General features: G+C 44.3%; 1 protein-coding gene across 1 annotated transcript; it reads right to left on the bottom strand.

The window, feature by feature from the left end:
• Positions 1-5,318: 5,318 nt before the first annotated feature.
• On the bottom strand, positions 5,319-20,682 carry LOC140735640 (acyl carrier protein, mitochondrial-like). The gene is made up of 5 exons (XM_073060924.1): positions 20,484-20,682; positions 8,572-8,694; positions 7,502-7,589; positions 6,604-6,727; positions 5,319-5,519 (listed from the first exon to the last, which is right to left on the bottom strand). The coding sequence occupies exons 1-4, from the start codon at positions 20,643-20,645 to the stop codon at positions 6,636-6,638; spliced, it is 465 nt and encodes a 154-aa protein (XP_072917025.1). The 5' UTR covers positions 20,646-20,682; the 3' UTR covers positions 5,319-5,519; positions 6,604-6,635.
• Between the last annotated feature and the right edge of the window lie 5,869 nt (positions 20,683-26,551).

Below are 26,551 nucleotides of genomic sequence, written 5' to 3'. Positions count from 1 at the left end.
TAAATGTTGAAATCGAACCCATACCCGCCACTTCCTTTGGCAGCTCATTCCACGCTCCCACCATCCCCTAAGTGAAGTTGTTCCCTTCAGCTTCCCTTTAAAAGTTCCTTTTACTCCAGCCCGATACCTTTCCCATCCACCTGGCTTCACCTATCACCTTTTAGCTCGACCTCCTTTCCTTCTCCCCACCTTTTTTATTCTGGCATCTTGCCCCTTCCTTTCTAGTCCTGAAGAAGACACTCGACCCAAAAAGTTGACTATTGGGTCAATGACTAATAATTTTCATAGAAGCTGCCAGACCTACTGAGTTCCTCCAGCACTTTGTGTATGTTCCTCTTAAATATTTTACCTTTCACCCTTAGCCCATGACCTCTTGTTCCAGTTTCACCCAACCTTAGTGGAAAAAGATTATTTGCAATACTCTAGATATACCGCTCATAATTTTGTATACCTCTATCAAATCTCCCCTCATTCTCCTACTCTCCAGGGTATAACGTCCTAACCCATTCAGCCTTTTCCTTTAACTCTGGTCCTCAATTTCCAGAACATCCTTGTAAATTTTCTCTGTACCCTTTCAAACACCAACAACATAGAACGTATAAAACCTACAGCACAATACAGGCCCTTTGACCCACAAAGCTGTGCTGAACATGCCCTTACCTTAGAAATTACCTAGGGTTACCCATAGCCCTCTAGTTTTCTGAGCTCATGTACCTGTCCAGGAGTCTCATAAAAGACCCTATAATATCTGCCTCTACCATTGTCGCTGGCAGCCCATTCCACACACTCACCACTCTCTGCATAAAAAACTTACCCCTGACATCTCCTCTGTACCTACTTCCAGCATCTTAAAACTGTGCCCTCTTGCGCTAGCCATTCCAGCCCTGGGAAAAAGCCTCTGGCTATCCACACGATCAATGCCTCTCATCATCTTATACACCTCTATCAGGTCGCCCCTCATCCTCTGTCGCTCCAAGGAAAAAAGGCCGAGTTCACTCAACCTATTCGCATAAGGCATGCTCCCCAATCCAGACATCATCCTTGTAAATTTCCTATGCAACCTTTCTACGGTTTCCACAGTGAGGCGACTAGAACTGAGCACAGTACTTGGAGTACTGTGGGGTCTGATGAGGGTCCTATATAGCTGCAACGTTATCTCTCGGCTCCTAAACTCATTGCACCAAATGCTTTCTCAACCAGAGTCAACCTGCGCAGCAGCTTTGACAAGGACCCCAAGATTCTTCTGATCTTACCATTAATTCTATATCCTGCCATCATATTTGACCTACCAAAATAACATCCCAACTCCTGTCCTCAATACTTTGATTTATGAAGGCCAATTTGCTAAAAGCTCTCATTACAACTCTACCTGTGACACCATTTTCAAGGATTTATCTATCTGTATTCTCAGATCCCTGTTCTACTGCACACCTCAGTGCCCTACTGTTCACTGTGTAAGTCCTACCCTGGTTTGTCCTCCCAAAGTGCAACATCACACATTTGTCTGCTCTAAATTCCATGTCATTTTTCAGCCCAGTTTTCCAGCTGGTCCATATAACTCTGCAGGTTTTGATAGGCATCCACACTGTCCACTACGCCCCCAATCTTGGGGTCATCCACAATTTTACTGATCCAGGTTACCACATTATCACCCAGATTATTGATATAGATGACAAACAACAACTGACTCCGCACAAGCCTCCAGTCAGAGGCAACCATCTACTACCACTCTCTGGCTTCTCCCACAAAGCCAACATCAAATCCAATTTACTACCTCATCTTGTATGCCAAGTGACTGAACCTTTTTGACCAGCTTCCCATGCAGAACTTTATCAAAGGCCTTGAGAAAGTCCATGTACTGACTTTCCTGATAACCTCCTTGAAAAAAATCTAAGATTGGTTAGACATGAACGGTCATGTACAAAGCTATGTTGACTATCCTTAATCAGGTCTTTTCTTAAATATATACTCCTAACTCTGATCCCTTAAAATACCTTCCATTAATTTACCCACTACTGACATCAGACTCGCCGGCCTATAATTTCCCTACGTATTCTTAAAGCCTTTCTTGAACAGAACATTAGCTACCCTCCAGCACTTGTTGCCAAGGCCATCTTAAATACTTTGCCAGGGCTATGCAACTTCTGAACTAGCCTCCACAAGTTCCAACTGCTCTTCTGTAGTCTGTAAATGGTCTATGGCCTCACTGCTGTTTTGAAAAAAGTTCTATAGATTTGGTGTCCATTTCCTGAGTAAATAAAGATACAAAAAAAAAATCCATTTAAGTTTGCCTCATTTCATTTGGCACCATTTCAGGTGGACCAATTTTGACCCTTGCTAACTTTTTTTCTTAATATAGCTAGAAGCCTTTGGGATGACTTCATCTTGTCTTTTTCTTAATATTCCTTGAAAAACCCCTAGATTCCCTAAATCTGTACAGGAAAATACTGTACAAACTCTCTACTCTCAATATTTCACTTTTGAAGACCTCCGACTTATCAAGCATCCCTTTGCCTGAAAACCTGCCAAGTTCTTTCTGATGTCATCAAAATTGGCCTTTCTGCAATTTTAAATCTCAACTGACGACCAGTCCTGTCCTTCTCCATAATTATCTTTAAACTAATGGAATTATGACCACCAGAATCAAAGTGTTCGCCTGCACAAACTTGTCACCTGCCCTGTCTTGTTCCCTAATAGGAGATCCAGTATCAGACTTCATGCAGTTAGGACCTCTATTTATTAAGGAAACTTTCCTGAACACATTTGACAAACTTTATCCCCTCTAATCCCTTTACAGTACGAGAGTCCCAGTGAGTATGTGGAAAGTTAAAATCACCTTATTTTACTTGCTACTGTCTGCTATATCTCTACAAATTTGTTCCTCTAAATCCTGCTATTGGGTGGTCTATAATTCCATTAACATGGCCGTCACTTTCCTATTCCTCAGTCCACCCATATCACCTCAGTAGATGAGCCCACCAGTCTGAGCACTGCTTTGACATATACCTTGACAAGTAATGCCACCCCTTCCCCTTTAATACCTCCCTATCCAGTCTAAAAGAACTGAATCCTGGCTCAGTCCTGCAACCATCTCAATAATGACTATATCATAATTACACCTTGCACTGAAACAGATGCACCTCAGAACATTCTTCTTGCCATGCTCAACCTATTTTGGACAAATACAGAGATTGGAAAGGTTCAGAAGGTTATGAGCCAAACATGGACAAATGGGACAAACTTGGATGAAGCATCTTCATCAGCATGGACTAGTTGCACCCAAGAGCCTATATTCGTGTTGTATAACATAGTTAGTGGTATACACATGCTGCAATGGACTTCTTGCATCAGCTGGCCTGTCTGTGCTATACTGTATAACCATGTCTATTAACTGAAAACTAACTTACCACAAATCATCCATAAAAACAGTAGTTTTGCAGGTTTCGCTTCAGATTCACCAGATTCAGGATTACCAGTCACAGGACACTACAGCAGAGATGAAGGTGGTGATGAATGGGCAGATATGGGACTTTAGCCACTTGCAGGGATAAGTACTGAGAGGGACAAATGGAGTGATCCCTGCAAAAATAGTGTTGGGAGGTAAAGTTGTGCTTGGTGGCGGGATCCCTTTGGAGACAGCAGAACTTGCGGAGAATGATGTGTTGGATGTGGAGGCTCACAGGGTGGTAGGTAAGGACATGAGGAACAGATCAGTCATGATCTTATTGAATGGCGGGGCAGGCTCGATGGGCCGGATGGCCTACTCCTGCTCCTATTTCTTATGTTCTGTCACTGTTAAGGCTGTGGGGAGATGGGGCAAACATCATAGTAAATTTTCTCTGCACTATCTCAATCTTATTTACATCTTTCTTGTAGGTAGGTGACATAATCTGGACACAATACTCCAAACAAGGCCTCTTATACAACATAACATCCCAAATCTTGTATTCAATACATCGGCCTTCATAAATCAATGCACCAAAAGTTTTCTTTAAACCCTATCTACCTGTGACACCAATTTCAATGAATTATGGATCTGTTCTACCACACTTCTCAGTGCCCTACCACTCACCGTGTAAGCCCTGCCCTGGTTGGCCCTCCTGAAGTGCAACACCTCACACTTGTCTGCATTAAATTCCATCTGCCATTTTCTTAGTTGGTCCAGATTCCATTGCAAGCTCTGATAGTCTTCCTCACTATCCACTACACTACCAACCCTGGTCTCATCTGCAAATACAGTTTACCACATTGTCATCTATATCAATAGACCCAGCACCGATCCCTGTAGTACACCACTAGTCACAGGTCTCCAGTCAGATGCAACCATCTACAACCACTCTCTAGCTTCTTTCACAAAGCCAATGTCTAATCCAATCTACCTCAATTTGAATGCCGAGTGACTGAACCTTCCTGATCAACCTCCCATGTGAGACCTTATCAAAGCCCACATTGACAACATCCTCCGTCTTGCCTTCTTTAGCTTTCACAAAAAACTGAGATTGATTTGACACAACTTACCGTGTACAAAGCCATGTTAACTATCCACAATTAGTCCCCCTCTATCCAAGTTCTTCTGTGTTATCATTTCAGAGGATTTGTCCTGGCCCAAGCATGTAAGTGCCATTATGAAGAAAGCTCAGCAACGCCTCTACTTCTTTAGAAGATCTACATGACATCTAAAACTTTGACAAACTTCTTCAAATGTGTAGTGGAAAGTATATTGACTGGTTGCATCAAGGCCTGGTAAGGAAACAAAAATGCCCTTGAACGGAAAATCCTATAAATAGTAGTGGATATGGCCCTCCCCACCATTGAGCACATCTACGTGGAGCACTGTCACAGAGCAGCAGCATCCACCATTAAGGACCCCCACTGCCCAGGCCTTGTTTTCTTCTCGCTGCTGCCATCAGGAAGGTGATACAGGAACCTCAGGACCCACACTACCAGGCTCAGAAACAGTTATTACCCCTCAAGCATCAGGCTCTTAGACCAATCACTTGCCCCCATCACTGAACTGTTCCCACAATCAATGGGCTCACTTTCAAGGACTCTTCATCTCATGCTCTCAATACTTATTGCTTATTTATTTTTTCTTCTGTATCTGTACAGTATTGTCATCTTTTGCACATTGGTTGTTTGTCCATCTTGTTGGGTGAGGTCTTTCATTGATTCTTTTGTGTTTCTTGGATTTACTGTGCATGCCCGCAGCAAAACAAATTTCAGCATTGTATATGGTGAGGTACAGTATCTATTTTGGTAATAAGCTTATTTTGGAACCAATAAATAGCCACAGTTACTCATTGATCTAGAACTTAGTGTATCATTAGTTGCTGTTTATTAATCAGATCACATATGCCCAGTCCCAAGTCTTCAATAGTAATTTATTCTTTATCTGACTTCAGGAAATGTTGAAGCATTGGAAATATCTCTTTGAACAAACATCAAGAGCCAGAGCAGCACGTTGTACTTCAAGCACTGCTAGGATGCTGGGTGTTTCACACAATTCCGACAGCAAGAACCTGCAAAAGCAAAAGACTGATTTCAGAAACGTTTTGTGTAAGTTTTCTAGCCCAAATGTGTCACTGATGTGTAAGCATTGCTTCAAACAATTGGCCTGTCCTCTAGTCTGTGCTAAGTTAAAGGATCGTGGAAAGACTGTTAGTACAGTTGGCCTTTAGATTGTGCAAGATTGCTTGGCTAATCAGATACATTCGACCTCACAATGAGATATTTTACTTCAGACACAATCTGTGCCAGCACTTATTACCCTTTGGAAAGCAGCGACTTTTATCAGCCAGCTTTTGACATATTTCTGACAGTAACTAACATTCTACTACGTTGCAGACACAGGTCAGATTTGGCCATTAAGCCCAGTTTCCTTTCCTGAAGGGATAACAGTCTTCTAGTTCTATGCTTATTGTTACAGATACCAAATACTTATTCCAGATGTATTTGATGAACTGAAATGCTGTGGTGGGATTGAATTTGATTAGTCATTCACAATACTTTAGTACAGTATATATCCATATCACAACTATGATTCCACTTGAACAGAGAACATCACAGCGTGCTGCAGGTCCCTCAGCCTACTACACTGTGCTGACATTTTAATTTATTCCAAGATCAACCTCTTTCCTCCTACATAGCTCTTCATTCTTATAGCATCCATGTGCCCATCTGTTTCCTATCTGTCTCTGTCATCACTTCAGGCAGAGCGTTCCACATACCCACCACTCTGTAAACTATCTGAACTCTGTTATCTCCACCCCCCCGATACTTTCCTCCAATCACCAAAAATGATGCCTGTCCTATCAGCTTTTCTGCCTATATTGGATGACTCCTACGACGACTTTCTTTGATTATTAGGAACTCTCAAATCCCAACCTCCTAACGTAGCAATTCTTCAAACTCAGCACCACCCAACTCCATCACAACTCAAATAGATATTCTCTGGCCTTTACTTTTGACGCCAAGGGACCCAAGAGAGAACAAATCCAATCAATCTTCCCTTTGCTCTAACAGATCATGCTGCTGGATATGGATTAATATTTAGTCCATCCTTCTCCCCCACCCCCATGTAATTAGCCATACAAAAGCTCTTACCCCATTATGACTCTTCAGGGTCAAACCGAATCTTATTCATATACGTCTTTTTTATCTGCAATGTATGTTACAATCTCTTGAGGCGTCATTAACTTTTCTGCATCTGCATCAGGAATCTCAAATCCTGCAGCGGAGAGAAGAGAGAGAAGATTAGTAGTTCCTAGGAATTATAGCCTGGTTTTTAGGGACCATTCCTCACCTGGCTGAACAAATGCTTCTCAGCATCACTCTCTACCAGATATCTATCAGTCTCGTCATTCCAGGTGGTAATGTATGTGGATGTGAGCTGTTGCAAAGGAACCCTGGCAAGCTGCTGCACTCAATGAGAGTGCTGGTAGATGAATATTCAAGCAGGGTAGGATTCGACTGCCAATCAAGCAGACAGCTCCTATGAGCTTCATTGTTGCACCCAACCAGTAAAAGGATGGTAATCCGCTCCACTCCTAACCTTGCAGATGGTGGAAAGTGTCCAGCAAATCAAGAGGCCAATTACTTGCTACAGAGCACTCAATCTCCAGTGTCAACCTGCATTTACATAACAGGTCAGTAAGCTATGACCAAAGGTGATGACGTTGATATGTGAAGTGAGGGGATGGTGGTTCAGTCTTGGCAGTGATGTTTAAGAATGGTGTAGCACTATATTATTTGCTGCTCGGTAGCTTCGAGTACTTCCTGCAAGGGGGCGCTAACTCCTTTATTATCCATAGTAATGGCACTGAGAGCTCAAATGAGAATTAAAGATAACAAGAACCAGGCTCACTCATGATGACCAGAAATCCATTCGATTACAGGAATACTATACTCACAAATCAGGGGAAAGGGAGACAATTCAGAGAAAATTTGCAGAACTGATTAGATGTTCACAATCAGGAAAAGGAAGCGAGAATGAAGATCTTACCAAACTCATCTTCCATGGCCATAATGATCTCCACTTGATCCAAACTGTCTAATCCCAAATCTTTCATAAAATGGGAACTTACTAAAAGCTATGAAAAGAGAAAAGCTTTGTAAATATGAGGGTTCCAGATGTATAAGTAATCACCCACAAGGAATTAATGAAGAAAATCAACCTAACCAGCAACACATCACTCCAAAAAACAAAAAGTAAATTTTTCTTATATTTCACGTTCAGCCTGCTAAGTCTAAGTGTGCCTTTAGAACAATTGCTAATCTCCTACTTATTTCACTGTTACCCTTTCCTTATGCCCAACACCCCTTAGGTCTGTATCACCTTATTTGATAGATTTCCTTGTAGGCAATTATGACAAACCAACATTTTATCATTCTCAGTGCTGAGATAAGCTATTTACTCCAGCTCTTAATTACTTTACTCAAAGTGCTATCTACGGCTGGCAATGAGACCTGGTGTCTCCAGATAATTAAAGGCCTCCAGATACTAATCCACCAATGTACCACTATGCTACTGTACCCCTTAGCTAAGGCGGCTTAATGACAGGGTTTTATACATAAACACAAGAAATTCTGCAGATGCTGGACATCCAAAGCAACATAATACACATATGTTATACATGCCTGCCTGTAAAACCAATTGGTTAGAAAATAACATTATCTCCAATGCAACTGCACCACAGGATTAAAATGCACAATGGATTTTTTTCCCTGGACTTACACATTACCCTTCTCTGCCAGTTCCATCTCACCAAAAACTATAATGTTCTGCAGAAACCTTAAATAACATGCAATCAAAATACCAAAAAAAACTGCTTTTGCCCAAAATGTATAAAATCATGTTTAAACATTCAGTGGGTCAAGCAGCATCTGCAGTGATAGAACCCTTTGCAGCTGTTGGTCAGCTGGCTGAGAGAGACTGCTTCTCCCATCCCCACATCCTCTGTCCCCACATGGCGTTACTTTACATTATCAAGTTCTCTTACGATTTTAAACAAAAATATCACATTTCCACAGGAAAATAAAGTATTAATCCCACATATGAAAATGTTTCTGTACCTCATCAGGGTTAATTTTGTCATACAATTTTAACACATACAGTACTCGATCTTGGATGCTGTTCAGTGAAAGGGGTGGCAGATCCCCATACTGGCGACATGTCTGATGGAACAAACTGCACTTCTGCAATAGGGGAAAAAAAAGATGATTTTAAAGATGTGAATAACAGTCTAGTACAATCTAAACAATAACTATAATGCAAAAATATGTGGATGAAACATGGATTAATCTGCAATCACTCATATAGAATACAGCCAATTGATAATCAGCTGGAAGAGATGTCATCTAACTACTTACTGAAAGACAAGCTGCAGCACATACTTTCAATTCTGACAGATGTTCACTGGTCCAAAATATTAATTTGTTCTCTAAGTAGGTACTATTTGATAAGCTGAAGTTCCATCATCTTACGTTTCAACCTCTTTGATGGTTGAACCAGCAGCCTTAGTTCATAAAAACACTGGAAATTGTTTAAGCAATTTTCTTCAGCTAACTGGAGAGGGACAATGGCAATGGAAGCAGCATGTTACTAATTTGAGATGATTTTAAAGCAAGCAGTATCCTACTTAAAACTCCCTGGCTACTGGTTGGTGTTGACTGAAGGATAAATATTGGCCAGGACCGATGCAAACTTCTGATCATTCTGGAAAGAGCCTGCAGTTATCCATCAACCAAAAACACTAACAGAGGTCTGCACAGTAATTTGACTTTTGGACTATCAAACTTCTTCCAAATCTGATGCATTCCCTTTTTACAGCCAACCTTCCCTATCTGGCCAAACAGGTCCTTATCCTCAACAATCTTTCTTTCAGCTGCTCCAAATTCAAGGTGTAGCCACCGGCACCTGCTTGGTAGGTGCACTGATACTGCTTCCTGTACCCATGCTGAGTTCGTCAATTTCATTAACATTGCCTCCAATTTCCACTCTGCCTTAAATTCACAGTCTATTTCTCACACCACTCTCTCCTTTCTTGATCTGTCTCCGCCTCTGGTGACAAACTGTCTACTGACATCTTTTATAAGACAACAGAATCCCATGGCTATCTTGACTATACCTCTGCCCACTATCTCCTGTAAAAATGTTATTCCCTCTTCACAGATCCTTCGTCTCCACCACCTCTGTTCCCAGGATGAGGCTTTCCTTTCCAGGATATCAGAGATGTTCCCTTTCAAAGAATGGGGTGCCCCTTTCTCCACCATTGATAATACCTCTCCCATATCACCTCGATTTCCCAGACATCTGCTCTCACTCCATCCTCCTGCTGCCTTAACAGGGATAGAGTTCGTCTTACCCTCACCTACCATCTCATTAGTCTCTGCAACTTCTGTCAACTTCAACGGGATCCTACCACCAAACATATCTTTACCCCCCCCCCCCAAACTTCTCCCCTTGTCCATTTGTCCTTCCCCATTAATCTCCCCCCCCCCCCCCAAGCACTTATCCCTGAAAGCAGCCTAAGTGCTTTCCCCACCCATTCACCTCCATCTAGGGACCCAAACAGTCCTTCCAGGTGAGGCAACACTTCACCTGTTGTGGAAAAAAAAATCTTTGGAGTAGCAGACAGAATAGATCAGGCCGACTCAGAGAATCGTTTCAGACTAAAGGGTTTTATCACATGATATCATGGAGAGCCCAGACACTTAAAGCGGAGTTCTGAGACTGCTCAACAATGGATTACACTCTTATTTATACCCCAGGCGTACGTGACAAGAAGCACTTAAATCTGAAAAAGGAGGGAACTTCAACTACAACTCGCTAGAAAAGCGAAGTTGCACTACATGTCCTTGAGTGGTTATACATTTTCTTAAGTGTTAGTTCTCAGGACAGTATATCAGGTTTTCCCAAGCGCAGACATGTGATGATTCTTAGAACAAGGAAGCACAGATATAGCTATTTCCCCAACCCATCTACAATGCCCATTTCAGTCACACAGTGTACATTAGTTGCAGATAAGTGATCAGACACTTTGAATTCACATACTAGAAGGTTATTAACCCCTTAATGTTCGTCACAATGACTTACTATTTTTCTTCCACAACTTCACCTACAAATCTGTTGGGGTTGTCTACTGAAACCAGCGCTTCCGAAGCAGCCTCCTTTACATTGTTGAAACCAGATGTAAATTAGGGGAACAGCTTTTGTCAAACACCTCTGCTCCATCCGCAAAATTTCCCAAGAGCCAACTATTTTAATACTCATCACCATCCCATTTTGACATGTTGGTCCCTGCCTCCTCTTCTGTCACAATGATGCCATTCTCAGGTTGGAAGACCTTATATTCTGTCCAGGTAGCCTCCAAGCTGATGGCATAAACATCGATTTCTCCATCCAGTAATACCCACCTTCCCTCCTCTTCTATCCCCACTCTGGCCTTTTACCTCTTCTCATTTGCCTATCACCCCTCTCCCCAACGCCCCTTCTCCCTTTTCTCCACTTTCCTTTGCTATCAGATTACTTCTCCAGCCCTTTGCCTTTTCCAATTATTACTTCCCAAATTCTTACTTCATCCTCCCTCTTCCACCCGACTTACTTTTCACCTTCTATCTTGCCCTCCTTCCCCTCCCCCACCTTATTCTAGCACCTTCCTTCTTTCCAGTCCTGAAGTTGACTCTTGATTCATTTCCGTAGATGCTGCCAGACATGCTGAGCTCCTCCAGCAGTGTGTGTGTCATGGACCAATACCATTGAGCAAGGTGTCCATGGGCCCCAGGTTGGGAACCCTTGGTATGTGTTCTTGTATGTTTGCTGTCATACATTTATCATTCTTTTTGTAGGTTTGATAGAACTAATTTAGTCTAATAATTTTCATATGGTCAAGTGCTTGCAACTTTTTTTGCCTGCATCCTACCCGAGGGAGGTCTACCTGCTGTTTTAGATATTTTCTCACTTCTTCCTTTACCACTTTACTCTCCCTGGTGCTGCACCTCTCACCAGTCTGAATCCTGATCCAAACCTAAACTGCTCTCCTGCTACCATCTTGGAGCTGACTTTTCCTTAAAAGTCTTTCCCTTTGTACTCCTAGCATCCCCTGAGTGGCCAATAAGCCATTCATCATTGCTGTCTAACACTGGGGCTTATTCTTACTGTTATCCTTCCTATACAACCGATCCAATCTAGTGCCAGCCTTTGGAAAGCTGTTTTATTTCCTTACCCTCTCTGCATGTGCCTCCTTGAATATTTGATTTATTAAAAGCCTTATTACATCCTTTATTGTTGGCAATTCGATTATTATGGCCTTGACAGAAGCTGGATTGTGACAGGTATCAATTTCCATCTCAGGTTTGCTAAGCTTGCTTTCTAAATAGCAGCTGCCATTTGAAAGGCACCCACTACCTAAATGGCTAGACACTAGGTATAGGCCACAACACTTAGCTCCAGCCCCTTTCTTTGCGGAAGGAAGTCTTTGACCAAGACTGCTTACGGGACAGAGGGAACATTCAGAGGCCCCATCGACATTATGAGTACATGCCACGAGGCCTGCTTCACCCTTCACCCTCTAAATATACAAAGGGTTAGGGTCCATCCCAAATGCCCACCCCCTCCCTGCAGCTCAAGAAAAACAAGGTGTAAAGGGGAAGGCTGATAATGTTAATGTAATAAAAATTTCACAGGACTATTTCAGCACCAACTCTATCCAAAATGCTTCATCTGACATATACGATACAGGCCTTTCCATTTGACAAAACTCATTGACGACAAAATTTGACCCTGCGTTTTGATACAGCAAGATGTACAAATCTTGCATAGATCTGATCAATGGCTTCTGCTCACACCCACTTCTTGAATGTGACAGATAGAGGCTACATAATTAAAATTTAAAAATCTAAGCTCTGTTGCACAAAAATAAATTTTCTAGATATGACAATTACCAATCAGGGATGTGATTTAAGCCTTGAATTTAGACAAGATTTTATTAAACAAAATATACTTCATTCAAAAATAAAATTATGTACAATAAGCCATTCAATGTCTCTCAATCCTTTACAAATGTTTCCATTAGTCTTTACATTTCCACACTTTTAGCCACTCAGGTGGCACTCTGTTATTTCATATTTACATACCCTTGTTGAGGGGTAAACTCCCTGCCACCTTACCCCTCAACTCCCGCGGGAGAAGAACTCTGAACTGTGGTCCTTCCCCACCAGGCCCTTGCAGTAGCTGCACCGAGTTTGAGTGCATCCCTCAGCACGTACTCCTGCAGCCGAGAATGTGCCAGTCGGCAGCATTCTCCCACGGACATCTCCGTGTGCTGGTAGACCATCAAGTTTTGGGGCGACCAAAGAGTGTCTTTCACCGAGTTGATGATCTGCCAGCCACACCGGATGTTGGTCTCCGTGTGCGTCTCCGGGAACAGCCCGTAGATCAGAGAGTCCTCTGTTACACAGCTGCTGGGGATGAATCTTGACACTGTCCCTTTTATCCTTCTCCACACCTTCTCCGCGAACCCACAGTGTGCAAAGAGGTGGGTCACCGACTCCTCCTCACTGCAGTCCTCCCGTGGGCAGCGGGGTATGGAGACAACATTCCGGGCATACAGCAGGAAGATGTCTCTCAAGCAGGCTATCCAAAGACCACAAAGCCTTACAATCAGCCCCAGACCTATTGAATTATGCTAGAGCTTTCACACCTGACTATGCTCAATTGTCAAAAACATTATACAACAGTTGTAAACCAGAGAAACAAAGAGGATTGAGGGACTAGAGAAATTGATTAATGAAGTTCAGTACACAATAGATCTTCAAACAAAGACCCAACAAAATCTGTTATGCAAATTTGTGTTTCTTCAAAAACTGCTGTAAGGGAGAAGAAACACAAGGCTCCATACACCATATAATCTCACTCAAATAGAACAGAAATTTACTGCCTTACAACGATGTCTTACTATGGTATTCCATACACTAGTGCAGTAAGGCCACTGCAAAGGGACAAGCCAATTATTATACAACATTTGCAACATTAAAAAATGATAGCAAATTACCAAAAAATGGAGAGCTACCATAATTAGTTATGGGAAATGGTAAATACTTTTACAAGACAACACCTTAAAGTGGGACTAAGTTCCTGAGAGCTACGACTTATAATCCTTACCTGTAGTGAAAGATTCAGAACCATCTTCTCTACGACCTAATAGAGCATGACATCCTTTAGAGCACTATTCTCCAATATGGTACAGTGATGGATCCTCTCAATTATAATCCTTGCTCTTTATTATAAAAGGAAAATTGTTATCGGAAACTGCATTTGAAACACACGAGTTGCAAGCACATCCTTTAGAGAATCATACGGCCCAATTTGTAGAAGCTAAAACCCTAGAATTGTGTCTAAAACAAGACAACAGAACCAGTCTTGATATGTACTGACTCTAATTATTTTAGGAATACAGTAGGAAGATCTTTCTATCTGGTCAACTACTGGATGGAGAGAACACAAAGGTAAACTGCTTTCAAATTGAGTTATGAATTCTTATTGACTCAAACATTAGCACTGATGTTACACATTCCAGGACATACTACAGGCCTCTCACAGCTATGGTAATAAAGTAGCAAAACAAGCTGTCAGTATAGTAAGGGTAGTAAAGGATACTATCAGGATCTTGGTAGTAACTAAGCAACAAATAAAAAATAACTAAGATGATGTTTGAAGAATTTTCCGAGAATACAACTGAAGCCAATCTCAAAGTATTTCCAACGCAGTACAAATATGAAGCTGATGGTGAAGGTAAGGCTTGGGTCTGCCACCCTAAAAAGGACAAGCAAATACCCCCAGCCACCAAGGGGAAGCACTGATTCAAGAAGTCCACCAAGGAATCGGACACAATCATGGTGACGGACAAACCACTCAAACAAAATTAGCCATCTTATACTGGTGACCCTACATGTTGAATGATTGTAAACAGTTCATTCCTGGCATATAATAAAAGAGCAGTCGGAAGACCACCTCCTATAAAATCAACTGCACCGATGCAAGTGTAGAAATGGATTATATAGACCTATTTCCTGGCATCCCAAGGTTACCCACCTTAGCAGAAAACTAATAAGTATATTCTTCTGATAATTGATCTTTGTATGAGACACGTGTGGTTTGTCTCCACAACTTGTCGTGAGATCACCACCATCACAGCACTCCAAAACTCCACAGTCCCATATGCTGGCGCCCTCACCTGCATACATGCCAATCCAGGGTTTTCCTTCACGGCAAAGGCTTTCAAGCGATGTGTGAATAAACAGGCACACAAGTAAAATACAATACTCCTTACCAGCTGCAAACCGGTGGCATGGTGGAGTGAAGGATTCCAGAGATTAAGTGAGACTTGGAAAAACGGGTCTACTCCAGAAGCAAAGTAGGCTGTGCCTGAAGTGCAACAATACGTCAATTGTGAAAATAGATGTACACAAGAACGATACTGTGACGACCCACTTCCCAGCGCACTCGAACCGGCTCACAAAGTGGCGCGTGCTGGCACTGAGGCCGGTCCCAAAGAGGGCGTCGAGCCTGCTTCACCAGCAAGGGGAAAAGCCCGCGCGCGGGACGGGACTGTGAATACGCGTCCTCTACAGTATTCCCGCCCCGGGAGGGCGGGAACAGGAAGGCTTTAAAGTGAGGCCACGAAGTTTGAATAAACCTCTTTTGCAACTGCAGCTCACCAACTACGTGTCGTTATTCCAGCGCTGCGTGTAGCACACCGCTACAATTGGTGACCCCAATGGCCCAAACGATATTTGGACCGGAGATGAACGACGCCGCATCTGTTCATGAAGTTTCTTTAAAACTGCCAAGCTTCTGGACGCTGCGACCTCACCTATGGTTCCAGCAAGCAGAAGCCCAATTCCACATTCGGCAGATAACCTCGGATGCCACATGTTACTACTACGTGGTGAGCTCCCTCGACCAGGAGACAGCCGCCCAGGTTGAGGAGTTCATACAGTCGCTCCCGGAGGACGGCAAATACCCAGAATTCAAAGCCCTGCTCATAAGGACTTTTGGACTCTCACGGCGCGAGCAAGCTGCCCGCTTACTGCACCTGGATGGTTTGGGGGACAGGCCACCGTGGGCTTTGATGAACAAGATGCTGTCCCTGGCCGGAGGACACACACCCTGCCTCATGTTTGAGCAGTTGTTCCTGGAGCAGCTGCCTGAGGACATACGCCTGCTGCTGTCCGACACAGATTTCAGCAACCCCCGGAAGGTGGCGGCCCGGGCGGACGTGCTGTGGAAAGCCAAGAAAGAGAGTGGGGCGTCCGTCGCACAGATCACCAGGTCACGGTCCCGGCAGCAGACCAGACCAGGCCCGGCCACAGAGCCCGCTAACCCCAGAGGCAGAGGTGAGGAGAGGAGACCAACGAACAATGGTGCTTCTACCTCCAGCGGTGGGGCGCAGAAGCCCGCCACTGTAGCCCACCCTGCAAGTTCCTGGGAAACGCCAGGGCAGCCGCCGCTGATGGCTACAGCGGCTGGCCATCGGGATAGCCTCCTGTATGTCTGGGACAAGCAGTCGGGATGCTGCTTTTTGGTCGACACCGGAGCCGAGATCAGCGTCTTACCTCCGACGAGTTACGACACCCGCAACAGTGAACCGGGTCCCACCCTGAGGGCCGCGAACTGCAGCACAGCAAGGACCCACGGCACCTGTACGGTGTGGCTACAGTTCGGCTCCAGCCAGTTCACGTAGGACTTCACACTGGCCACCGTAGCCCAACCGCTCCTGGGAGCGGATTTTTTGTGAGCTCACAGCCTACTGGTCGACCTGCCAAGGAAGAGACTGGTCCACGCCGAGACCTTTCAAACGTTCTCCAGTTGCTGGCCCCACACCTAGACTCCATCACGCTGTCCGACAACGACTTCACCAGAGTCCTGGCGGATTTCCCATCGGCTCTGGCGCCGCAGTTCACGGCAGCCATGCCCAGACACGGCATACAGCACCACATCCCGACCCAGGGACCACCCCTCCACGCCCGTGCTCGAAGGCTTCCCCTGGACAAGCTCCGACTGGCGAAGGAGTTCAAGAGGATGGAGGAATTGGGGATCGTACGGCGGTCCGACAGCCCATGGGCCTCCCCCCTGCACATGGTGCCCAAAGCAACAGGGGGCTGGAGACCACGCGGCGACTACCGCAGGCTGAACGAGGCTACAACACCAGACTGCTACCCTGTGCCACACATTCAGGACTTTGCAGCAAACCTGCACGGTGCACGGATCTTCTCCAGGGCAGACCTCGTCCGGGGATACCATCAAATCCCGATGCATCCAGACGACGTCCCCAAAACGGCTCTCATCACCCTGTTTGGCCTTTTCAAGTTTCTCCGCATGCCGTTTGGCCTAAAGAATGCCGCACACACGTTTCAGCGGTTAATGGACACGGTGGGACGTGACCTGGACTTCGCTTTCATCTATTTGGACGACATCCTCATAGCCAGCAGCAGTCGTCAGGAGCATCTGTCCCACCTCCGTCAACTCTACACCGGACTGAGTGAATACGGCCTGACAATCAACCCGGCCAAATGCCAGTTCGGGCTCGACACCATCGACTTCCTGGGCCACAGGATTACTAAAGACGGGGCAGCCCCTCTGCCCGCCAAGGTAGACGCGGTCCGCCATTTCCCCCGACCCAACACAATCAAAGGCCTTCAGGAATTCGTGGGTATGGTGAATTTCTACCACCGCTTCCTCCCTTCAGCTGCCCGAATCATGCGCCCTGTTCGCCCTGATGTCGGGTAAGGGCAAGGACATTACCTGGGACGAGGAGTCCGCCGCTTTCATTAAAACCAAAGAAGCCTTGGCAAACGCCACGATGCTAGTGCACCCCAGAACGGACGTCCCTACCGCCCTCACAGTGGACGCATCCAACACGGCAGTCGGTGAAGTGCTGGAACAACTCATCGAGGGTCGCTGGCAACCCCTGACGTTTTTCAGCAAACACCTACGACCACCCGAGTTCAAATAGTGCTTTCGACCGGGAACTGTTGGTGCTATACCTGGCAATCCGGCATTTCAGGTACTTCACCACGTTCACGGACCACAAACTGCTTACCTTTGCGTTCACGAAAGCATCCGACGCCTGGTCGTCCCACCAGCAGCGACATCTGTCCTACATCTCCGAATACACGACGGATGTCCAGCATGTCTCAGGAAAGGACAATGTCGTGGACATCCTCTCCCGCCCTAACATCCAAGCCCTGTCCCGGGGGTAGACTATGAAGCACTGGCAGAGGCGCAGCAGGCAGATGAGGAGATCCCTAGTTACAGGACTGCAATCTCCAGTTTGCAGCTCCAGGACCTCCCCTTAGGCCCAGGTGAGAGGACCCTACTCTGTGACGTCACCACTGGCCAACCCCACCCCGTCGTCCCGGCGCAGACCTCCCAAACAGAGTCCGACCAAGACTGTGGACATTGGGGGGTGTATCGCCGGTTCTTTGGGGGGGGGTTATGTGGCGACCTACTTCCGAGTGTGCTCGAACCGGCATTGAGGCAGGGCCCAAAGAGGGCGCCAAGCCTGCTTCACCAGCAAGGGGAAAAGCCCGCGCGTGGGACGGGACTGTGAATTCCCGGGGAGGGCGGGATCAGGAAGGCTTTAAAGCAAGGCCGTGAAGTTTGAATAAACCTCTTTTGTAACTGCTGCTCACCAACTCCGTGTCGTTATTGCAGCGCTGCGTGTAGCACACCACTACAGTCTGCCCTTAAATTTAATGACAGTGATATTTTCAGAATTTTGTCTTTGCCTTCATTTCTGCAACTACTGGTATGCACATCCAAATGCTTTCCTCCACTTATGATTCTCCAGTTATTAAAATAAAACCCTCACCATTTCATTTCCTAGCTAAAGTGGATTTTCCACTCTCTTAAATCCAAGACTACGGATTTGAACAACTGAATGGTAGCTTCCCACTTTGACTGTATTGTCTTCTCCCTACTCTCTGGGACAAAATTCCAGGCTGCCTCACACTCGCCCACTCTACAAGACCCAACACTGAACATATCTGCTCCTCTGCTATCCCTTGGTCTCTTTCAACTCACCTCATCACAAGATGCATCCTTCGACTTGAATACTACAAAATTTCTGGCAACCCGATTTCTCTTTTAGCCACTTATAGTAACTGACAAATTCACGAAGTACCACTTCCCTCACCTTTAATCACCACTCATTTCCTCAACTTAAAAAAATCGCCATCTTTGTGAACAATACTCTTTTCAGCCTTTGCTGTACGAAATCCCCAAATCTGTAATCACTTACTCTGGAATTCTTTGTTTGAATACCTTCACACAGTGTTGTTTCCTGCATACAATTCTCTCTCCTGCTCCAAGACATCCCTTAAAACTTACCTCGTTAACAAAGCTTTTAATCATCTGACCTTATATCTCCTGAAGTGGAGTCGAAGTGTAGTGCAATATAGAATCAGGGCCTTCAACCCAGCTCATCCATGCTGACTAAGGAGCCTTCCTCAGCTTTCAATTGCCTGTAAACCTTTCCTATCTCACTAAATGTCTTTTAAACACTAATTGTCCCCACCTCTACATTTTCTCTGGCAGTTAGTTTCATAATACCAGAATTATGAGTCAGGTAACACTACCTTGTGAGAAACTTGCCATCAGGTCTCCTATAAATCTTTCCCCTCTTACCTTAAACCTATGCCCTCTACTTTTAGACTCCACTACCTGAAGAATTGGACTGTGAATATCCACCGTGATTTTGTAAATCTATACAGGGTCAACTCTCAGCCTCCAACCCTCCAGGGAAAGCCTATCGTAGCCTATCCATTCTTCCCTTGTAACAGAAGCCCCCCAGAACCAGCAATACCTTTATGAATCATTTCTGCACCGCCTCTAGCTTGATCACATCATTTCTATAGATGGAAGTCAGAGGTGCACGCAATATTCCAGGTGCAGCTTCTCAAAGTACTGAAGCAGCTGGACTCCGAGCTTTTTGTTTGAACACTCATGTGAAGCACTTGGGAGATATTTTCAGCATGGACGCGATAAAATTTGCCACTCTCTCAAGTCCGCTCCAAGACTTAGTAAAATCATAGCTCATCTGATTGTCAGCCTCAACTCCACACTCTTATTATGATAACCTTTCACCTCCTTAACAAGTTGGCAACCCCTAGTTCCAGATTCTCCCACACTGTTTGGTATTTCAATTTAGCTATTCTTCATTATTCACTCAGAAACACATAGGACAAGAAAATAAAGCAGACTAAGAAAATTAGTCATGAATACTTTCAATAATGCAGCAGGCTTGAGGGTAGTCTTCTCCAACCTCTCCACAACTCTTCCATTCTATGTATTGGCAAAGTAAATCATCTGAGAAGTCCTTCACTAAATAAGGAACATAACAGATGTTGTCTCACTAATTCTCCAAAGACATGAAGCACTTTTGCATTCAATTCACCTGTAATAAACAATTACACTGTCAGCTTTCCCAATCACTTGTACATTGCTTTTTGCAGACCACTGTAAGATTTTGAAAGCTGTGCAATCGCTTACCACTTACATTTCCTACAAAAATGTAAAGGCTAATTTTTCCAAATTATATTCCATTTGTCAGATGCTTAACCAAATTATAAACCATTTCTCTTTACAACCTCATATTCACTTCACAGCTTATCTAACCATTGCTAAAGTTGTTATTCGAGGCTCTGAATTCACAATAAACACTATATAAATGCACATTTCTTTCTTACCCACACTACACTTTCACTTAATCGCCCTGACCTTGGCAACGGACAGGAGCAGAGATCAATTGCACTTCTTCCAAGTCTAAATCCTGGTTTCAAGGAATGACTGCAGAAATTTTTCCGGACGCAACGGAGCACTTACCAGGAACCCCCAAGAACCCCACATCACCCCCACCCCCACCCCCACCACTCCACCGTGGGTCCCTGCCCGGGTCAGAGCCACGTTCTAGCTTTCTCATTACCTGAGCCGCGCTCGATGTAGTGGGAGCTTGCCGACTGAAACTGTGGAGGCAGTTTCTGCCGGCCAGAACAGAGAGCTGGCTCCCGAACACCAGGCCTGCCCTTGGCCCACTCCAAGGTTGCGGCCACCGGCGGAGGCATCGATACAACACACGCGACGCCATCTTGGTCGGAATTCCGGCGTGCACCGCGGCGCTTGGTGTTTTAAAAAAAAAAGGACGCGCATGCGCACGCGGGGCTACGCTGCCCCGTTCCCACCGTAGGCGGCGCAGCTGAGCGATGCCGAGTAGACTGCGGCAGGAGCACGCTCGCCATTCAATATTCAGCACTGATATTCCACACCAGCATTACTTTTGTTCATCTGCCCTGATACCTAACTTACAGAAACTGATCAGTGCAGTTAATGACGGCCAGTGCTGAATTCCAGAGTCAGCATCCTCTGATTAAAGAAATTCCTTCACACTTCAGCTCTAAATGGGCTTTTCCCTGGTTTAGAGAATTTGGACCCTCCCCCTTCAGCTCGGAACTCCTTTACCAGGGGAAGTGTCTATCCTTCAAGGTCTGTAAAGGTGCTTGATGTCAACTGTCCATTTCCCTCCTCAGATTCTGCCCGACCTGCTGATTTCCTTTAGTGCCTTTTCAGTTGGTGAAAGCTGCAGTCTAACAGCTCCGGAGTCGCAGGTTCAGTGCTGACCACCAGTGCATCCGGAGTGGAAGTTGTATCGTCACTGCATGCGTTCCCTTCACATGCTCTGGTTTCCTATCGTCTTAAAGATGGTGCAAGCTGATAGACCGATTGATCGCTGTAAACAGGCCCTGGTGTGTAGATGAGGGATAAAATCTGAGCAGTGTTGAGAATGCAAGGAAAATAAAATGGAATTGGAGTAAGTTTAGTGCAAACAGCTGCTCAGTGAACCAAAAAGCTTGTTTCTCTGCTGCCATGCAGATCAAACTTCCATAGTGGACTACTTGACAGATAGACCTCAGTATGTGCGGTTGGGAGACTGTAGGTCTGACACGGTGGTCAGCAGCACAGGGGCGCCGCAGGGAACCGTACTCTCTCCGGTCCTGTTCACCCTGTACACATCAGACTTCCAATATAACTCGGAGTCCTGCCATGTGCAGAAGTTCGCTGATGACACGGCCATAGTGGGGTGTGTCAGGAATGGACAGGAGGAGGAGTATAGGAAACTGATACAGGACTTTGTGATATGGTGCAACTCAAACTACCTGCGTCTCAATATCACCAAGACCAAGGAGATGGTGGTGGACTTTAGGAGATCTAGGCCTCATATGGAGCCAGTGATCATTAATGGAGAATGTGTGGAGCAGGTTAAGACCTACAAGTATCTGGGAGTACAGTTAGACGAGAAGCTAGACTGGACTGCCAACACAGATGCCTTGTGCAGGAAGGCACAGAGTCGACTGTACTTCCTTAGAAGGTTGGCGTCATTCAATGTCTGTAGTGAGATGCTGAAGATGTTCTATAGGTCAGTTGTGGAGAGCGCCCTCTGCTTTGTGGTGGCGTGTTGGGGAGGAAGCATTAAGAAGAGGGACGCCTCACGTCTTAATAAGCTGGTAAGGAAGGCGGGCTCTGTCGTGGGCAAAGTACTGGAGAGTTTAACATCGGTAGCTGAGCGAAGGGCGCTGAGTAGGCTACGGTCAATTATGGATAACTCTGAACATCCTCTACATAGCACCATCCAGAGACAGAGAAGCAGTTTCAGCGACAGGTTACTATCGATGCAATGCTCCTCAGACAGGATGAAGAGGTCAATACTCCCCAATGCCATTAGGCTTTACAATTCTACCGCCAGGACTTAAGAACTTTTTAAAAGCTATTATTAATGCTTTGAGATAGTGATTTAGATGCATATCATATTTTTTTTTTACTGAGTTAAGTATTGTATGTAATTAGTTTTGCTACAACAAGTGTATGGGACATTGGAAAAAAGTTGGAATTTCCCCATGGGGATGAATAAAGTATCTATCTATCTATCTATCACATGGATTCCGCATTTGCCAAAGGAGGTCTGGTAAAGGATGCAATGATCCTTGTCAACATTTGCCCTGATGTCATAGAACATAGACATCCACAGGATGTTACTGGCCCTTCGGCCCACAATGTAATCTCCTCGAGAAACTGCCTAGAATTTCCCAACCACATTTTTCTGAGTCTCTTAAAAGACCCAATTCAGTAGCTACACACAAAGGATTCTATGCTCCACATACTGTTCCAAGGGCCTGCGCCGGATTTAGTTAAAGAAGCACTTTCAGCTGTTCAAAACATGCTGGTCTTCCAATGTAAGGAGATATCTACAAGTGAATGTTTACTGACTGGGACATCCCAGGTGTACGGTATATGTTAAGGGACACATTGAAGCTCCATGCAGCTATTGCAAATGCGTTATTTAGACAAACCCACAGTTCAGAGCCCTGTCAGCACTGGACCATGTTCAAAAGTTTCTTTAACACGAGAGGTACCGACAACCTGTAAAAACAATATATTGATGCTATAATGAATGTTGGAAAGAATTCCAGGAATTCAACATCCTCTGACTGAGGAAGTTCCTTCTCATTTCATTTCTGAATGGGTTTCTCCCTGATTTAGAGAATGTTGATGCTCCCCTTTAGATCTGTACCCCTTGGCCAGGGGAAATACCTATCTTTCAAAGTCTGCAAGGGTGCTTTATGTCAACTGAATGTATTCACACTACATATGATGATAAATGTATTTGAAATTAATTCAACAGAGTTGTCATGATGGGAGGTTTTAATTTCCCAAATATCGATTGGTATCTCCCTAGAGCAAGGGGTTTAGATGGGGTGGAGTTTGTTAGATGTGTTCAAGAAGGTTTCTTGACACAGTATGTATATAAGCCCACAAGAGGAGAGGCTGTACTTGATTTGGTATTGGAAAATGAACCTGGTCAGGTGTCAGATCTCTCAGTGGGAGAGCATTTTGGAGATAGTGATCATAATTCTATCTCCTTTACAATAGCATTGGAGAGAGATAGGAACAGACAAGTTAGAAAAGAGTTTAATTGGAGTAAAGGGAATTATGAGGCTATCAGGCAGGAAATTGGAGGCTTAAATTGGAAGATGTTCTCAGGGAAAAGTACAGAAGAAATGTAGCAAATATTCAGGGAATATTTGTGTAGAGTTCTGTATAGGTACGTTCCGATGAGAAAGGAAAGTTATGGTAAGATACAGGAACCGTGGTGTACAAAGGCTGTAATAAATCTAGTCAAGAAGAAAAGAAAAGCTTACTAAAGGTTCAGAGAGCTAGGTAATGTTAGAGATCTAGAAGATTATAAGGTTACTAGGAAGGAGCTTAAGAAGGAAATTAGGAGAGCCAGAAGGGACTATGAGAAGGCCTTGGCGGGCGGAATTAAGGAAAACCTCAAGGCATTCTACAAGTATGTGAAGAGCAAGAGGATAAGACGTGAAAGAATAGGACCTATCAAGTGTAACAGTGGGAAAGTGTGTATAGAACCCGAGGAAATAGCAGAGGTACTTAATGAATACTTTACTTCAGTATTCACTATGGAAAAGGATCTCGGTGATAGTAGTGATGACTTGCAGTAGACTGAAAAGCTTGAGCATGTAGATATTAAGAAAGAGGATGTGCTGGAGTTTTTGGAAAGAATCAAATTGGATAAGTCGCCAGGACCGGATGAAATGTACCCCAGGCTACTGTGAGAGGTGAGGGAGGAGATTGCTGAGCCTCTGGCGATGATCTTTGCATCATCAATGGGGATGGGAGAGGTTCCGGAGGATTGTGGATGTTGTTCCTTTATTGAGAAAGGGAGAGATAGCCCAGGAAATTATAGACCAGTGACTCTTACCTCAGAGGTTGGTAAGTTGATGGAGAAAATCCTGAGAGACAGGATTTATGAACATCTGGAGAGGTATAATATGATTAGGAGTAGTCAGCATGGCTTTGTCAAGGGCAGGTCATGCCTTACGAGCCTGATAGAATTTTTTGAGAATGTGACTAAACACATTGATGAAGGAAGAGCAGTAGATGTAGTGTACATGGATTTCAGCAAGGCATTTGATAAGGTACCCTATGCAAGGCTTATTGAGAAAGTAAGGAGGCATGGGATCCAAGGGGACATTGCTTTGTGGATCCAGAACTGGCTTGCCCACAGAAGGCAAAGAGTGGTTGTAGACGGGTCATATTCTGCATGGAGTTCGGTCACCAGTGGAGTGCCTCAGGGACCCTTACTCTTCGTGATTTTATAAATGGCCTGGATGAGGAAATGGAGGGATGGGTTAGTAAGTTTGCTGATGACACAAAGGTTGGAGGTATTGTGGATAGTGTGCAGGGCTGTCAGAGGTTACAGCGGAAATTGATAGGATGCAAAACTGGGCTGAGAAGTGGCAGATGGAGTTCAACCCAGATAAGTGTGAAGTGGTTCATTTTGGTAGGTCAAATATGATGGCAGAGTATAGTATTAATGGTAAGACTCTTGACAGTGTGGAGGATCAGAAGGATCTTGGAGTCCAAGTCCATAGGACACTCAAAGCAGCTGAGCAGGTTGACTCTGTGGTTAAGAAGGCATATGGTGTATTGGTCTTCATCAATCGTGGAATTGAATTTAGGAGCTGAGAGGTAATGTTGCAATTATATAGGACCCTGGTCAGACCCCACTTGGATTACTGTGTTCAGTTCTGGTCGCCTCGCTACAGGAAGGATGTGGAAGCCATAGAAAGGGTGCAGAGGAGATTTACAAGGATGTTGCCTGGATTTGGGAGCATGCCTTATGAGAATAGGTTGAGTGCACTTGGCCTTTTCTCCGTGGAGCAACGGACAATGAGAGGTGACCTGATAGAGGTGTACAAGATGATGAGGCATTGATCATGGGGACAGTCAGAGGCTTTTTTTCACCCAGGGCTGAAATGGTTGCCACAAGAGGGCACAGGTTTAAGGTGCTGGGGAGTAGGTACAGAGGAGATGTCTGGGGTAAGTTTTTTACTCAGAGTGGTGAGTACGTGGAATGGGCTGCCGGCAATGATGGCAGAGGTGGATACGATCTGGTCTTTTAAGAGGCTTTTAGATAGGTACATGGAGCTTAGTAAAATAGAGGGCTATAGGTAAGCCTAGTGATTTCTGAGGTAGGAACATGTTCGGCACAACTTTGTGGGCCGAAGGGCCTGTATTGTGCTGTAGGTTTTCTAAGTCTATGTCCAAAAATAACCTGATCAGAATAGAAAGTCCTTCTAAAGATCCAGCTTATATAAAGGACAATGTTCTTTGAAATTGCAGTCTGGTGTTGTGAGTATTTTATGCCATAAATCACATTTTTGTAATTGAAAGATATGTAATAAAAAGTTAAAGGGAAAAAAACTTCTAAAATTGAACACAAAATATTTTTCTTTACATAGACATTTTAACTATTGCTTTTAAGATTATTAGCTCATGCAATTTCCTTTTTATATTTCAGATAATATTGGATCTTGTCTTTTATTACAATTTCTTTTACAATTCATTTTACCCTTTGTATTTTGATGTTTTCCCTTTTTATTTCATTATCAACCATAGAAAGTTTTATCTCTGCTAAACAAACAGCAAATCCAGTCATCAAGCTGAGAACAGCAAAGAAATACTTATATCAATCTAGTGCCTATTACAGCCTCAAAAATTTAAAAGCACTTGCCAGACGAGTGCTGCAGAAATGCAGTCATTGATGTTATATAGGAAACACAGTAAGCTACCAATCACAAACAAGAATATAATTATAACCAGAAACATTTTAGCAATGTTGCTTGTAGGATAATACTGCAAAAAAAAAAAATCCTGTTCTTCAAATCAAAGTTGTGTATGGAAATAAATCTCAGATTAACAGCAGACTGAAAGGCAGTGCTCCTTCAGTAGTGCTCTACAATATTACCCTATACTTATGTGCTTAATTTTCTGAAGCACCATTGCATCTCTGACTCAGAAGCAACACTGCTACCAAAAATGCCATAGCCAGCAGCCCAGAACCCTTTTACCAGAAATGATCCCAAAGCTGATTAATTTCTCTTGCAACAGTTCAGTGTCTGATTAACTTTGATACTTTGC

This window comes from Hemitrygon akajei, chromosome 11, assembly GCF_048418815.1.
Source record: "Hemitrygon akajei chromosome 11, sHemAka1.3, whole genome shotgun sequence".
Classification (NCBI taxonomy): Eukaryota; Metazoa; Chordata; class Chondrichthyes; order Myliobatiformes; family Dasyatidae; genus Hemitrygon; species Hemitrygon akajei.
Note: the sequence above shows the minus strand (reverse complement) of the source record. Positions and strands in the feature narration are given on the sequence as shown.

What these genes read in the sequence shown, in the direction of transcription:
- LOC140735640 (XM_073060924.1), bottom strand. Translation starts at nt 20,645, where the DNA reads ATGGCGTCGCGTGTGTTGTATCGATGCCTCCGCCGGTGGCCGCAACCT. An exon ending in CTACATCGAGCGCGGCTCAG is followed by an intron (nt 8,695 to 20,483) that starts GTAATGAGAAAG and finishes CCCCTATTGCAG; the next exon opens with AAGTGCAGTTTGTTCCATCA. An exon ending in GGCCATGGAAGATGAGTTTG is followed by an intron (nt 6,728 to 7,501) that starts GTAAGATCTTCA and finishes TCTCCGCTGCAG; the next exon opens with GATTTGAGATTCCTGATGCA.